This window comes from Thermothelomyces thermophilus, chromosome 6 (assembly GCF_000226095.1).
Source record: "Thermothelomyces thermophilus ATCC 42464 chromosome 6, complete sequence".
NCBI lineage: Eukaryota > Fungi > Ascomycota > Sordariomycetes > Sordariales > Chaetomiaceae > Thermothelomyces > Thermothelomyces thermophilus.
Window position 1 is genome coordinate 49,511 of NC_016477.1, and position 14,844 is coordinate 64,354.

The 14,844-nt window shown below is 57.5% G+C and overlaps 5 protein-coding genes across 5 annotated transcripts; 2 read left to right on the forward strand and 3 right to left on the reverse strand.

The window, feature by feature from the left end:
• Positions 1-150: 150 nt before the first annotated feature.
• Positions 151-1,463, reverse strand: MYCTH_2309695 (uncharacterized protein). Its single transcript, XM_003665673.1, has 2 exons — positions 1,255-1,463; positions 151-1,152 (listed from the first exon to the last, which is right to left on the reverse strand). Exons 1-2 carry the CDS (start codon positions 1,344-1,346, stop codon positions 318-320), a joined length of 927 nt encoding a protein of 308 aa, XP_003665721.1. The 5' UTR covers positions 1,347-1,463; the 3' UTR covers positions 151-317.
• Positions 1,464-1,815: 352 nt separating this feature from the next.
• On the reverse strand, positions 1,816-4,259 carry MYCTH_58882 (glycoside hydrolase family 3 protein; the record flags this gene model as incomplete). The annotated part of the gene is made up of 2 exons (XM_003665674.1): positions 1,816-3,752; positions 3,863-4,259. The coding sequence occupies 2 exons, from the start codon at positions 4,257-4,259 to the stop codon at positions 1,816-1,818; spliced, it is 2,334 nt and encodes a 777-aa protein (XP_003665722.1).
• Positions 4,260-5,692: 1,433 nt separating this feature from the next.
• On the forward strand, positions 5,693-8,146 carry MYCTH_104674 (glycoside hydrolase family 31 protein; the record flags this gene model as incomplete). The annotated part of the gene is made up of 3 exons (XM_003665675.1): positions 5,693-5,708; positions 5,764-5,918; positions 6,017-8,146. The coding sequence occupies 3 exons, from the start codon at positions 5,693-5,695 to the stop codon at positions 8,144-8,146; spliced, it is 2,301 nt and encodes a 766-aa protein (XP_003665723.1).
• Positions 8,147-10,044: 1,898 nt separating this feature from the next.
• Positions 10,045-11,781, forward strand: MYCTH_104673 (MFS sugar transporter-like protein; the record flags this gene model as incomplete). The annotated part of the gene is made up of 3 exons (XM_003665676.1): positions 10,045-10,091; positions 10,175-10,579; positions 10,755-11,781. 3 exons carry the CDS (start codon positions 10,045-10,047, stop codon positions 11,779-11,781), a joined length of 1,479 nt encoding a protein of 492 aa, XP_003665724.1.
• A 784-nt stretch (positions 11,782-12,565) lies between these two features.
• On the reverse strand, positions 12,566-14,370 carry MYCTH_2120504 (uncharacterized protein; the record flags this gene model as incomplete). The annotated part of the gene is made up of 4 exons (XM_003665677.1): positions 12,566-13,387; positions 13,479-13,916; positions 14,022-14,099; positions 14,143-14,370. 4 exons carry the CDS (start codon positions 14,368-14,370, stop codon positions 12,566-12,568), a joined length of 1,566 nt encoding a protein of 521 aa, XP_003665725.1.
• Positions 14,371-14,844: the final 474 nt, after the last annotated feature.

Sequence of the window (14,844 nt, forward strand, 5' to 3'; positions counted from 1 at the left end):
CAGTTATTAGGTAATTAATTAGCCCACTTTCTTTTGAACCTCCTTCTACCCTTGGGGCCTAGACAAGTCCGATTCGTGTAGGTAGGCAATTATGGGAGAATGAGAACAGAGAACGAAGCCAGAGACTTCGTAATATAATTATTAGACGGCGCGAGACATGACCGTGTTGTTATTTTCTTCCTTGTCGGTTTTCTTTCAATATTGTTCTATTTCTATCTCATCGTCTTCTTTCTTTCCTTGTTTACGAAATCAATTGAATTGAATTCGAACAGTCTCCCATCCAGGCGTTGATTCCCAGCGGCCGACATCAGCCGCAATCATCGCCTCGCCGGAACGACGCCCTCGCGCCCATCGACGTCCGCCCACGGTTCCAACGCATCAAGCAGCCTTCCCCACTTGCCGCCGGACCACTTGTTGCGCATATCCTCCCACTCGGGCAGGCATCCCCGCATAAACTGCAGCCAGCCGCCGACGATGAAGTCGGCGTAGATGGGGAGCTGGCGTCCGTCCATGAAAGGACCAGTCCCCTGCGGTCCTCCCTTAGCTCCGTCGGCGGGGGCAGGAGACGGAAAGCAGGGCCCGAGCTTGGTGTCCAAAGCGCTCTCGAACTCGGCCAGCATCTTGCTCCTCACCTCGGAGCCCTTGGGGATCTCTAGATCTTCCCATCTTGTCACCCCCGGAATCCGCCGGACAAAGGCCGCCTTGTCGGACTCGGCCGTCCGCGGATCGAGCGGCATGTAGAAGCCGGCGAGCGGGGCGCCGTACTGGCTGAAGATCTGGTCGACGAACGCGTTGAACGCGCGGTGAAGCGCTACCGTCCCGCTCCCGTCGGCCGGGAAAAGCTGACCCTGCTGCTGCTGCTGCTGTCCAGCGGCGGCGGAGGAGGGGTCATTGGAGGAAGAGGAGGGGGGATTATTAGAGAGATATGTGTTCTGCAGGTGCAGCGCGATGTCGAACGAATCGCCCACGACGACCTCGGACCCGGACGTAGTCGCGGCGAGCGGGTCGCGGATGATGGGAAGCGTGGGGAAGTCGCTGCCGTCGGCATGCTTCCGGTTGGCAGGGAGTTGCAGCGCGTTCCGCGTCTCTGCGACGGCAGCAAGGGGCACCCAAGTCGTGCGATAGGGCACCTTGGCAAAGTTGAGCGCGTAGCTTGAAGGCGGTAAGAGGGGGGAGGGGGTTAGTTGGAAAGTTAAAAGACCAAGAGCTGAGGGGTATTAATTATTAAACTGAACACAGGGCATAATTAATTACCGCGTCTTCCACGGGTTTGGTGAGATAGGGTAGGCCGTCGGATCGAGGATGATGTCGTAAAACGTGATGACTTTGTTGTTAGAGGTGTCCATGGTTGGCAAATCCGACAAACTGCAGGTAAGAGGATCAGGGTGTGAATTTCTCGAGTTGTGTCCGAAGAAGGCTGTTGTTGTGGTGGAAGGTTTTGCCTAATTAACCCCAAGACCCCACAATGACGGTCTTGTTTGTTCCAATTTGTTCCACCCGACGCCAACGCGCTCTAATTAGGTAGTTACTGGGAACCCAAACTTGGCCAGATTACGTTAATTATTATCTCAGCTGGGGAAACTCAAGTATGTATGTACATACTTTGCCTGATCCAATCCGTGTACCGCAGAGGTGTCTTACCTAAACCTAATTAGGTACAGTACCTTCCTAAGTAAAGTCGGTAAGGGAATAACTATAAGTGGTTGAAATCAGCTGACACTACACTAATCGATTAAGGCTTGGTACCTTAGGTTTTATATGTACGTCAGTGTATATACATATATATAAGTTCATTAGAAACAGTTGCTGTCCCCCCTACTTGACAGTAACAGTGACATTTCCCCTGAAATCGTTGCTCGACGCACCAACGAGGAACAGAAAGTCGCCGGGCTCAACAACGTATCGCATCCTCGCGTCCCAGACGCCCAGGTCCTGTACGTTGACCTTGATGCTCACTCGCTTGCTCTCTCCCGGCCTCAGCTTCAGCTTCTGGAATCCCCTCAGCCGAATGTTGGGAACGACGACGCTGGCGATCAGGTCCTTGACGTAGACCTGGACGACCTCCTGACCTTCCCGACTCGACACGTTCTTGACGGTGACGGTGACGGTGACGGTGTCTTGGGCCGTCACGATCGTCTTGTCGACAGTGACGTCGCCGTACTCGAACTTGGAGTAACTCAGCCCGTAACCGAACTCGTACAGAGGCCTCGGGTCACCCAGGACGTACTGATGCCCAAACACCAGAGTGCCGTTCTCGTAAGCGACGCCCGCATCAGGCGAGGCGCCGCGTCCCGAGTTCAAGTAGTCGTAGTAGACCGGCAGGTCGCCGACGCTGCGGGGGAAGCTGACGCTGAGCCTGCCGCTCGGGTTCACGTCGCCGAAGAGGATGGAGGCGAGGGCGGCGCCTCCCTGTTCCGAGGGGTAGAACTGCTGGACGAGGGCGGCGGCGTGCTCCGAGATCCACGGCGCGGTGACGGGCTTGCCGGACGAGAAGACGACCACGGTCGGCTTGCCCGTCTCGACGATGGCGCGGACGAGGGCCTCCTGGGCGCCAACCAGGTCGAGGCTGTCCACGTCGACGTGCTCGCCCGTGGTGGCGTTCAGGCCCTGCCAGAGCTCGTTCTGGTCCCGAGACCAGGTGCCGACCACGACGACGGCGACGTCGGCGGCCTCGGCGGCCGCGACGGCCTCGGGAAACCCGTCTTGCGAGTTGGACCAGCGCTCGCAGCCTTTCGCGTACGTGACCTTGCCCCGGCTGGCCGCCTTGATGCCGTCGAGGGGCGTGATCCCGCGGGTCGAAGAGTTGACGACGACGTAGTCGCCGTAGTTCATGAATCCGTGCGCCATGGGTCCGATGACGGCCACGGACGCATCCTTGCTCAGCGGCAGGACGTTGTTGTGGTTCTCCAGGAGGACGATGGACTCCTCGTCCAGCTTCTTCGCCAGGGCGACGTGCTCGGGCGCGTGGATCACCTTGTTCGCCTCCTCGGACGGGAGGCCCGGGAAGGGGTTCTCGAAGAGGCCGAGCTCAAACTTGGCCCGAAGGACGCGGGCGACGGCGGTATCGACGAGCTCCTCCTCGATCTTGCCGCTGGACACCAGCTCGGGGATCTTCTCGAACGAGTACGACCCGCCTCCCATCTCCACGTCGCCGCCGGCCGGGAGGATGTACTTGACGATGGCTTCCTTGTCGATGGGATCCGAGGCGCACATCTTGAAGTCGGCGCAGAGGCGGTCCGAGGCGCCGGCGTCTGTCATGGTGAAGTATCCGTAACCCCATTCGTCCCGGAGGATGTCGGTGAGCAGGTGGGGGTCGGACACGGCGGGGATGCCGTCGTAGCTGTGGTAGGCCGTCATGATGGAATAGACCCCTCCGTCGATGATGGCGCGCTGGTAGGGCGGCAGATAGGTTGTGCGCAGCTCTCGTTCGCCGCCGTGGACGGGCCCCGTGTTCAAGCCCTGCTCCGTCACGCCAAAGGCGGCAAAGTGCTTGACCATGGCACTGACACCGGCCGACTGCGCGCCCTTGACATAGGCACGGGCGAACTCGCCGGCGAGGAGGCCGTCCTCGCTGTACATCTCCTCGACACGGCCGTGGCGGAGTTCCCGCGCGAGGTCGGCGACCGGGGCAAAGAGCTGGTTGACGCCAAGGGCGCGCGCCTCTTTGGCAATGGCAGCCGCCATCTCCTCAACCAGGGACGGGTTCCATGAGCAGCCGAGTCCTATGGGCGAGCTGAAGATGGTGGCATTGTCTGAGGGCATGAGACAGTCAGCAATCATCGGCGCTCTCGAGAGCGGAGCGGTGGTGTGGTGGGTGGGATGAAATAATTATGCGGCGCGTGAACCGATGGTGGGAACCCACGAGCAAGAAAACCGTGAAGACCCTCGGTCTGAACAAAGGCCGGGATACCCAGGTAGGTCTCCTTCTGGATGTAATCCTGGGCGGCCTTGATGTGCTTTGTGAGCCACTCATTGGGAACGGGGACGCCTACATAAAAGGCGCTCCCCCGGTATCTGGTGCTCCATTCCAGACCGGTCTGGTTGAGCGCATTGGTCGTCTCGTTCATCCAGTTGCGGATGTCACCTTGGAGAAGCTGGGATGCCTTCTCCTCGATGGTCATTCGGGAGAGAAGGTCGGCTACACGGTCCTCGACCGAGGCTTTGGGGTTCTTGTACACAGCATTCTTGAGACTCGGGCGCCCCTTGTCGGCAGCCAGGGCGGCCGCCGCAAGAAGCAACGTCGAGGGGAGGAACCTCATGATCTCGTCAGTCGGCCGTGGTCGAGTCGGCGAAGGGTGTGTGGAACGGACTGGTCGAGTCCACCCTCTCGTTGCCCATGATGAGAAAACGAAGAGAGAGTGATGATGGCTTTACGCCGCTACATATAGTAATACATACCTGCGAGTGTGAAACCGCACATCTCATTTTTCCCGTCCAAGGCCATACGAGGAAACTCCCCATCGCTGCCAAGGTCTAGTGCCAGGGGTGCGTACATACATACCCGTCTGCTCAACGACGCTCTACGGGATCATACGCTACCTGATCTAATTACATGGTACCGAGGCATGTAATTATGTAATCAGCATGTACTGTATGTACATAGTATGTATGTATGTACAAGGTGCCCAGGTACCTGCGAAATACTACCTAGGAAGTGCATGGTCGGCTTAACGACTCGTCGCTGGCTCTTCTTGGAGAATCAGCGGTTTACAATCATAGATTGGCTGGTGTTTTCGCCGACCGGCTAACCGGGCCTTGTTCCCTTCGGCGATTTCGTCAAAAGTCTACACCAACTTCACGGCGGATACACTGGCTACACACTAGTGTAAAAGTAGGGCCACGGTCCAAATCCGCCGAGGCAGACCCGCTCGCTTGGAGAGTTGGGGCCCCGCGTGGTGGAGTTACCGACCCTTGTTGATTGACGCCTTCGCCGTCCTCTCTTGTCGCCAAACGCGGGGCGTAGTGTAAGAGCGGAGCACCTAAACACCCGCCCCCTCCGGGAATTGGTGTGGGGATCGGGGAGGATTCCCGAGGTTCCACCAATCATCTCTCGGCCGGCGCTCGCCCGAATTACCGAGACAAGATGGAGGAGGAAGCGACTCCAAGACCCCAATCGAGTATCGTGCAGATGCAGAGGCACATGCTCAACTCGCGCTGGCATGCCAGGCGTTTGGCCAACAAACCCCACGGCGTCTTCCCAAGCTTGGATGGACATCTAAGGACCTACACCAAGGATATCCGACCAGCCCCGACCTGGCGGGTCGGTAGGTATCTGTATGTACATACATGTAATGTACTGTACAAGGTATGTACCTTGGTCAGCTTCTTCACCTACACGACCTACCTGCCTGCCCACCTACCCACACTAGCAGGTGGTAATCCAGTGGTGTTACGATTGATCCCCTACAGATAGATTACTGCACGTACCCCATCCAACTCCAACGCGGGATGACCCCACTACCTTCACAAAGATTCGGACAGAAACCTTTCCAAGTGAGAGATGCTTGCTTGATCTCTTGGGCCTTCACATCATGCCACTGTCCTGATTTAGGGAGACTGCTTGCTTGCTACCCTTCAACTCGGTCGCGCCTACAACAGGTTGCCGCCAAGCAGTGCTCTGTTCTTCTGGGCACATACGCGTTGCAATTGTGAAGAAGAAGAAGAAGAAGAAGAAGAAGAAGAAGACAACAAGATGAGGTTCCGTGACGGTATGCTCCTTTCCCCGCAATATCCTCGGTAGCGTCTGACCCTGCGATTTCCCAGGACAATGGCTCGTGGCCGAGGGCGTACAAGTCCAATACGCCGAGGAAGTATACCGAATCACTCCCACGGCCTCGGGCAAGGGAATCAGCCTCTTGTGCCCGACGCGCAAGATCTTGAACCGTGGGAACACTCTGAACCTGGCAACGCTCAGCATCGTACGTGAAGCTCGACGTTTGCACATTCGCATAACCCTCTAGCCGTGGCTGGATCTTACAAGAAGAATAATACAAACTCACACACAACCGTGGCCCAGGACATCGAGCCGGCTTTTGATGGCGTCCTCTCTGTCGAGACCACCCACTGGCAAGGCGCCGTCCGTCGCGGACCCGACTTCGACCTCTTCCCCGCCGGCCGGCCCGAGGTGGACGCCAAGGTGACCAAGACGGAGAGCGGCACCACCCTGTCGTCCGGGACGCTCTCGGCGACAGTCAGCGGCAAGCCGCACGAGTTCGAGATCGCCTTCCATCCGACCGGGGGCAAGAAGCCCCTGACCACCCTGCTCAACCGGTCAGTCGGCCTGGCCTACACGCCCGCCCCGAGCACGCCCATGCAGCTGGCCGACATGCGCAACTTCCGCCACTACATCTTCACCCAGACCACCCTCGCCGTCGGCGAGTCCATCCACGGGCTCGGCGAGCGCTTCGGGCCCTTCAACAAGGTCGGCCAGAGGGTCGAGCTGTGGAACGCGGACGGGGGCACCTCGTCCGACCAGGCGTACAAGAACGTGGGCTTCTGGATGAGCTCGCGCGGCTACGGTGTCTTCGTCGACACTCCCGGGCGCGTCGAGCTCGAGATTGGGAGCGAGCGGTGCTGCCGGCTCCAGACGAGCGTCGAGGGGCAGCGGCTCCGCTGGTTCATCATCTACGGGCCCTCGCCGCGCGACATCCTGCGCCGGTACTCGGTCCTCACCGGAGCCCCCGGCAGCGTGCCCAGCTGGTCCTTCGGCCTGTGGCTCAGCACGTCCTTCACCACCTCGTACGACGAGGAGACGGTCAACAGCTTCCTGGCCGGCATGAGGGCGCGCGACATACCCGTCGAGGTCTTCCACTTCGACTGCTTCTGGCTCAAGGCGTTCCAGTGGTGCGACTTCGAGTTCGACCGCGACATGTTCCCGGACCCGAGGGGCCAGATCGGGCGCCTCAAGGCCGGCGGCCTCGTCAAGAAGGTCTGCGTCTGGACGAACCCGTACCTGGGCCAGGCGTCCCCCGTCTTCGCCGAGGCCGCGGCCAGGGGCTACCTGCTCCGGCGCAGGAACGGCGACGTCTTCCAGTGGGACCTGTGGCAGACGGGCATGGGCATCGTCGACTTCACCAACCCGGACGCCCGCGCCTGGTTCGCCGCCTGTCTCGACCGCCTCTTCGACACGGGCGTCGACTGCATCAAGACCGACTTTGGCGAGCGCATCCCCTCCGAGGATGTGCAGTGGTTCGACCCTTCGGTCGACCCGGAGCGGATGCACAACTACTACGCCTTCATCTACAACAAGCTCGTCTACGAGGCCCTGCAGAGGCGTTACGGCGCCAACGAGGCCGTCCTGTTCGCCCGCGCCGCCACCGCCGGCTGCCAGCGGTTCCCCCTCACCTGGGGCGGCGACTGCGAGTCGACCCCCGAGGCCATGGCCGAGTCGCTACGCGGTGGTTTGTCCCTCGGCCTGTCCGGGTTCGCCTTCTGGAGCGTCGACATTGGCGGCTTCGAGGGGTCGCCGCCTCCCTGGATCTACAAGCGCTGGGTCGCCTTCGGCCTCCTCTGCTCCCACTCGCGCCTGCACGGCTCCAACTCGTACCGGGTCCCCTGGACGGTCGACGGCGACGACCAGTCCGAGGAGGGATGCTCCGCCACGCTGCGCAAGTGGACCCATCTCAAGGCTCGCCTGATGCCCTACCTCTTCTCCCAGGCGCAGGAGAGCGTCCGGGGCGGGCTCCCGCTCAGCCTGAGGGCCATGTGCATCGAGTTCCCCGACGACCCGACCGCCTGGACCCTCGATCGCCAGTTCATGCTCGGCGACGGCCTCCTCGTCGCCCCCGTCTTCGAGGAGGACGGCACCGTCGAGTTCTACCTGCCCAGGGGCAAGTGGACCAACTTCTTCACCGGCGAGGTCAAGGAGGGCCCCGGCTGGTTCGCCGAGACCCACGGGTTCGGCACCCTGCCGCTCTACGTCCGGCCCAACACGCTCCTGGTTCTGGGCAAGGAAGGAGAGACGAGGACCGTGTACGACTACACGAGCGACGTCGAGGTGAGGGCGTATTTTGCCAGTGACAGCGCCAGCGCCGTGCTGGTCGACGCCGAGGGCAAGACTGTAGGTACCCTGCGTGTCAAGGACGGGGAGATTATCGGAAAGGAACTGCTATCTGGCAGCTCGGTCATCAATGTCGTGAGCTCCTGAGGGGAATCCTCTAAGGCGATGATGTCAAGGGGGTTAAGGGAAGAACGAAAGAGAATCTACCAATTTTTCCCATTTCCCATTTCCTATAAATAAAATTTCTTCTGTGGAAGGATGACTTCATGGCCAGAACATGCGATATCCGGAGTCTGGGGACTGCTTATGGCTTGGCTCGCTGATTGGACCGTGTCTTTCATGGTTCCTGGCTCCTTCTTAGTGGTGAACAGATTCCAGTCAGCCACTGGATGCTGTAATTACATACAAACCCGCAAGTTGCTACGAGGCCCAGAATTACAGACATTGCAATGTAAGGCACTGGCAATTGGGAGTTGGAGGAGCATACACAGCTGACCCCCCAAGGCATCCCACTGTTCAACACAGTGATGCAGTACGTTGTCTACGGACGCGTCCATCATGTAAGGTTGGATAAGATAAGCCCTGTGGATCTGGCAAACGGGCTGGCAAACGGAGTGTTCTTTGTTCCTATCCTCTACTTATACAGAGCCAACAGGGCCAGCAAACGTAGGAAGGAGACATCGCACTTTTGAACTATTTACAACTTACCAACTTTTCCATCAATTGGAACCACCATCTTCCATCAATTGGAACCATCTTCTATCACACAGCTGCGAAACTGTATAATTAATCCAAACCACGTTGCCTTCACACAGCAAGCGCACTTGTACCATTCGTGATTTGAGGCAAGAGGCTAGCAGGGTAATGAGTCTTGAGAAAACCATGGCACGCGCATGGAAAGCTTCTCTCGGGTCTCGGCTGCCTTGCGAGGGCTCCTCGTTCGCGCGTGATTCTGTAAGTAGTTATAGCATTAGTCTTGGCAGTGGAACGAAGAACTACAGAGGATTCTGCACACTAATTCCTTCTGATTCCTTCGCAACTGGCCCTCGTCGTGTGGTTAATTCTCTTCTCATTTTTCGCCTTTCCAACTGGATGATGACCTATATCACTCTTTCAGTTGCTCCCTCAAAATTGTCTGTTCAGTTTTCTCTTCTCATTTTGTTTATCTTTCATTGTCCTCCAACTCATTGTTAATTACCAAAGATGTTTCACCAAGGCCCATTTTTCCCGGTATAATTACACACCAGGTTCGGAGTAAGGCGTTCGACGGCCCGATCCTGGCCGCTGCTTAGTGCTCTCTGCGCTCCATACTCTTTTTCAAGCTTTTACCTATGTGCGGATTACACTAGTTACTACCCCGGACACTACTGCGCGCTCGGTACGACCATCCCCGCACTGGAGGACCTTCCCCAACCCCAACTTGTTCGACATTGTTGCGCAGCAGAGGCGGTGATCTCCACACCTGGCCGTCTTGCGTCTGGCTCGACCAGCTAGCTCACTGGTGGCGTTTCTCTAGGCGCACGAATCGCGGAGGGAGGCTGACTGACACTGAGCCGAGCAGCCCCACTCCTCAACAACCCCCCAGTCTCTGATGTTTCTACAACCGTCCTTGTACTAGTATGTACTCAATACGAGGGTGTACTTTCTGGGTGTGTACATACAATGAGTGTTCTGTGTGTATGTCCGGATTACATACATCCCTCCATGCTGCGTAGTGGGAACATCTATTAATTACTAATTATTATTTACCAAAATTAGTGCAAAACAAGCCTGCCGGGCCACGTGCAGGAGTCCCGAACCAACGGGACGACTTGTTCAAGGGAGCCAATATTATTTCGAATGAGGAGCCCCGTCCGGTCTTCTTAGGCGGCGGTGGGGATGCCTCCGAGGTGGTTGACCGCCAGCGTAGCATCGAGGGCATGCGGCTTGACGGGCCGGGCCCGCGGTCGTATAAGTACGCCGGCGATGGCACTCCGCGGTGTCTAGCTTGGCCCCGAAGAAGGGAATCTTGAGGCGGTTGACAGGAGGAACCCAACAGAAACACCATGGGGAAAGTGTTCAACATCTGCCTTGCGGCCTTTGCCGCTACCGGGTTTGTACATGCCAACTTCCCAGCCAAAGATGAAGGAAGCCCTGCTTGGTGTGTGCTGACTGACATTGATGGCGGTTCTCCAGGTCGTTCCTCTTCGGCTACGACTCGGGTGTGATGACCGATGTCATTGCGTCCGATGACTTCCTCAGCTTCTTCAACACAAGCACCGGAAGCCCCATCATCGGGGCCATCAACAGCACCTTCTCCGGCGGCGCCGTCTTTGGTTCGCTGATGGGCGGTCTCACGATGGATAGGTTCGGCCGCAGGAAGACCATCATGATCGGGGCCATGATTGCCCTTGTCGGCTCCATCCTGCAGGCCGCCGCCCGGAACCTCCCCATGATCCTCGTCGGCCGCATCATCGCCGGGTGGGCGGTCGGGCTGCTGAGCATGTCGGTTCCCGTCTACCAGTCCGAGTGTGCCCACCCCAGGATCCGTGGTCTGATTGTTGGCTTGTCTCAGCAGATGATTGGTGTTGGCTTCATCGTGTAAGTGTTTATTTACTGATCGATAGTCCCCTTCCGTACCCAGTGGTTCAGCCGAGACAACTTGTGCCTTTGTTTGTCTGCCGAACCATACCAACCACACCACACCCCCTACCCCCTTTTTCTTTCTCCCCCCTCCGCTCCGCGCCCGATCGTTGATTAATAACCGGCCTCGCAGGTCCACCTGGGTGGGATACGGATCCTCGTATGCGTCCGGAGGCTTGAGCCAGTTCCAGTGGAGGTTCCCGCTCGCTTTCCAGGCCGCGCCGGCGCTGCTCCTTGTTTGCGGCATCATGTTCTTCCCGGAATCTCCCCGCCATCTGATGGAGAAGGATAACGAGGAAGAAGCGATGCGGGTCCTGCGCAAGCTGCACTACGACGGCACCAACGACGAATGGATCCGGCAAGAGTTCCACGAGATCAAGACGACCATCGCCGCCGAGAAGGCCATCACGGTTCCGGGGTGGAGGATCATGTTCACGGTGCCGCAGTGGCGCACCCGGCTCATGCACGGCGTTGCCGTCCAGGTCTTCACCCAGTTCACCGGCATCAACGTCATCGGGTACTATCAGACGCAGATGTACGAGGCCCTCGGCGTCACCGGGAACCGGGCCCTGCTGGTGGCGGGCATCTACAACTGCCTGGGCCCCCTCGCCAACCTCATCTTCATCATCTTCATCATCGACCGCGTCGGGCGCCGGCGTCCCCTCCTCTGGGGCACTGTCGCCATCGTCATCGCTCTGATCTGCGAGTCGGCCATCAACAGCCGTATCGACAAGAGCAATCCGGACCACGCGCTCTCCATCGGCGGCGTCTTCTTCCTCTTCTGCGTCACCGTCATCTTCTCGTGGTCCTGGGGCCCCATCAGTTGGGTCTACATGTCCGAGGTCATGCCCATGCAGATCCGGGCCCGGGGGAATGCTTTCGCCACCGGCCTCGGCAACTGGCTGGTGTCGACCTTTTGGTCTCAGCTCTCCCCCATGGCGCTTAAGAAGCTGGAGTGGAAGTTCTACTTTCTTTTCGTTGCATGGGACGTCTTGGTCACCATTCCGGTCGTCTTTTTCTTCTTCAAGGAGACAAAACAGCTCTCCCTGGAGGAGATAGACCTGTTGTTCGGCGAAAGGTCTCTGGGTACCTTGCCAAAGGACCTTAATAAGGGGACCCTGGATCAGCCGGAAGTAACAGCAGAGGAGAAGGTAGCATAAGACAAGCGGGCATACAAGTGGAAACGGGGGGCCTAGTTTATGCTAGGTAATTATGCACAAATCCTGTTCCTGTTGCGCTATTGTGATCGCTCGGGGCGTAATCAAGACAAGAACTCCTAGCCGTGTCTCCAGAAGACAGAGAGAGCATCTTTTTACACACATATTCGGGGTTTTCTGTGGAGCACGGATTTAGTTGCGCCTTCATGAGCTCAACGGAAATAATCCCGGTACAGTTCTCTCGACATAAATGAAGGGTTAGCAGAGGTAGAGAGCCTCTATGTAATTAGTTCGGCACCTTGTCATGTCTCGCGAGTTAAAGTATATACTATATTAATTAGTGACAGTTTGGGCATCTTAACCCTAACGCAAAGCAGTTTTCCCAAACAGCAACAAAAAGGAACCGGATACAGCTAGTATATTATGAGAGATAATTAATTATTATATAAATAAGTTGTTGTTGCTCATAGTTGCTGATAGGCACACCTTGGCAGGACAAGCTCTTCGCGCTGGCATGACCGTCCTTCCCTTGCCATGGTTAAGTCCAAATGCGCTTTAAATAATATAAGATAGGTGGTTTCGCTATAATTATGACCCGGAAAAAGAATCATGACAGAAACATCAGATCTCTTAGATCATTCTCCGTACTCAACAGTCATAATTAGACGTAGGCCACCTTCATACCGTTGGCCTCCTTAGTTGTTCTCTCGTGCGACTCTTCGACAACACAGGTCAAGTAATTGTGTCATTTGTTTTCGGCCCGGTTTGCTTTTCGAGTTCCCACGATTCACAAGGTGAATGGCATCCCTTCGGGCGTCTCCTTCCATTGCTGATCTTGATCGAGAAGTTCCTGGGCGTCCTTCCAAGCCTGACGGACCGCGGCGGCGCGCGACTCGCTCCGCGGCTTGACCCCGAGCGGGAACGGCCTGGGCTGTCTCAGAAAGTTACCGATCAAGTCGTCCTGGTTGGGGATGATGTCGTTCCCGTCGGCATCCTTGGCCGGGGACAGGTCAAAGGCCCAAACGGGACGAGAGATGAAGAGGAACAGGGTCCTGTCGACGACGTGCATGCCCTCGCAGATGCGATGTCCCGCTCCGAAGCCGAAATGATCGCGCTTTGTCGGATCCGGGCCCAGTGCCGATTCGCTCGAGGTCGTCGTGTCGTCCATGTAACGGGACGGGTCAAACGCCCGCGGGTTCTTATATCTCTTCTCGTCTTTGTGGATGCCCCAGATGCTGAGGACGACGCTCGCGCCCTTGGGAATCCGGTATCCCATGTACTCGTCAGCTCTGATGACGGCATGTGGCACGCCCAGAGTTGCCGTGGGCATCCACCGCAGAATCTCCTTCACGCAAGCCCTGATGTATTGCGCCTCGGGGTTATCCATGTCGGCCATGGTTGGGAACCTGTCGCCGCACACACGGTCGACCGCCTTCTGCGCTTTCTTTTGTGCGTCGCGGTAGATAACCATAGCCTGGATAAAGCCGGACAGGATGCACGCGGTCGTGTCCGAGGCAGCTTCCAATCCCGTACTGGCTGTCATTGCGAGTCCCATGTCGTCAACGTCCTCCTTGGCCTGGGCATCGGCCAGACCCACGCAGAAACAGGGCTGGGGAAACGAAAAGGGAAAAAAAGAAAAGAAAAGGAAGAATAATCAGCCAAGGTCACATTCATGGAGACAAACACACAACCGGTCCTACCTTGGCAGTTCCCTCGCGCACTTTCCGCTTGGCCTCAAACCAAAGGTCACCGGCAAGATCGAGCGACGCCTTCCGAATGGAGAGTGCATGATTATAGAGCGGCCGGATGCCCGGCGGTAGATAGCGCAGGACGGGGAAGACGTCGAGCAGGGCCGCAGCCCCCGCCCCGGTGACGTCGCCGAACTTCTCCATGGTGTCGTACATCAGGAGGAGCTTCGGATCATCGATCCTGGGCGTCCGAAATTCGTAGACCAGCTGCGTGGATACCGAGTTTGTGTACCGCCGGATATGGTGGAAGATGAGCTGCGGCTTGTCCAAGAGGTCCGCCATGACCGACGTGCTCTCAAGCTCCAGGCAGGGCACGTACGCCTTGATCGCCTTGAGTTGCAAGAAGGCGTGAAAGAACTTTCGGATGCGGCGCCATTGATTTCCGTATTCCTGCTCCGTCCCGTCAGTCAGCCCTCGTTCCAGATCGGGGGGAATAATTATTATCTGATACCAAAGTTCCGGACAGCGTTCTCCTCGGGCGGGCGGGGCACGAACCATGAGAACCATGCGGCAGCCATCGCTCGCTCGCGAGCTGATGTACGCTTCAGGCCGTGACGAGTAGATGCCGCTCCTCTTGTCTAGCAAGTCTTTGACCACCAACGTCGGACGACAGGACGATGGTCACGATGGTCCCCAGGATCAGCGAGTAGATCGGCCCGTACTCGTCAGCCCATTTCTTGAACTGGACGTGGGCGTTCTTCTTTGGGATCTGATGCAGATTTCCGAGGATGGGCAACGTAGGGGGGCCAGGTGGGCACCCTTTTGGTCTTCTCCCGACCCTGCTGAGTCGGAAGAGGGCGTAGGCTACGGTGCCGGCGAGGAAGATGAGGAATGGGGACGCCATTTTTTGTTTCCGATCCTGGGGCTTTGTCAAAGCCCGGTGGTAATCAAGAGGATCGCAGATTGCGAAACTGCAAAAGCGACGCCGCAATTGCTGCTTCCAGCAATTGCACCTAAGTTAGGCCGTAGGTATTCTGACACAGATGTTATAGAAAACGAGACAAGAAAGAGACGGCAATGATGATGGCGGTGGTTATGTAATTATGTATGTATGTATGTACAGGAAGCGCCGGATGGAGCCCAGTCACCAGCCTCCAGCCTCAACTGCCGGCCCACAGCGGCAAGGATTCGTGGAGCGTTCCGTTGGGGGCGAAACCAGATTGCCAGCCGTGAGGGAAGGAAGGGGTGAATGGGTATTAATGGTTAGGGGAGTCGTAAGCCCCGTCCTCCGCGAGGCAGGCAGTAAGGATTGGCTCAACTCCAAGCTGGTTCTGAACACTGAATGCAGCGAGCTGCTGATCGCTGTATGGATGCTCTG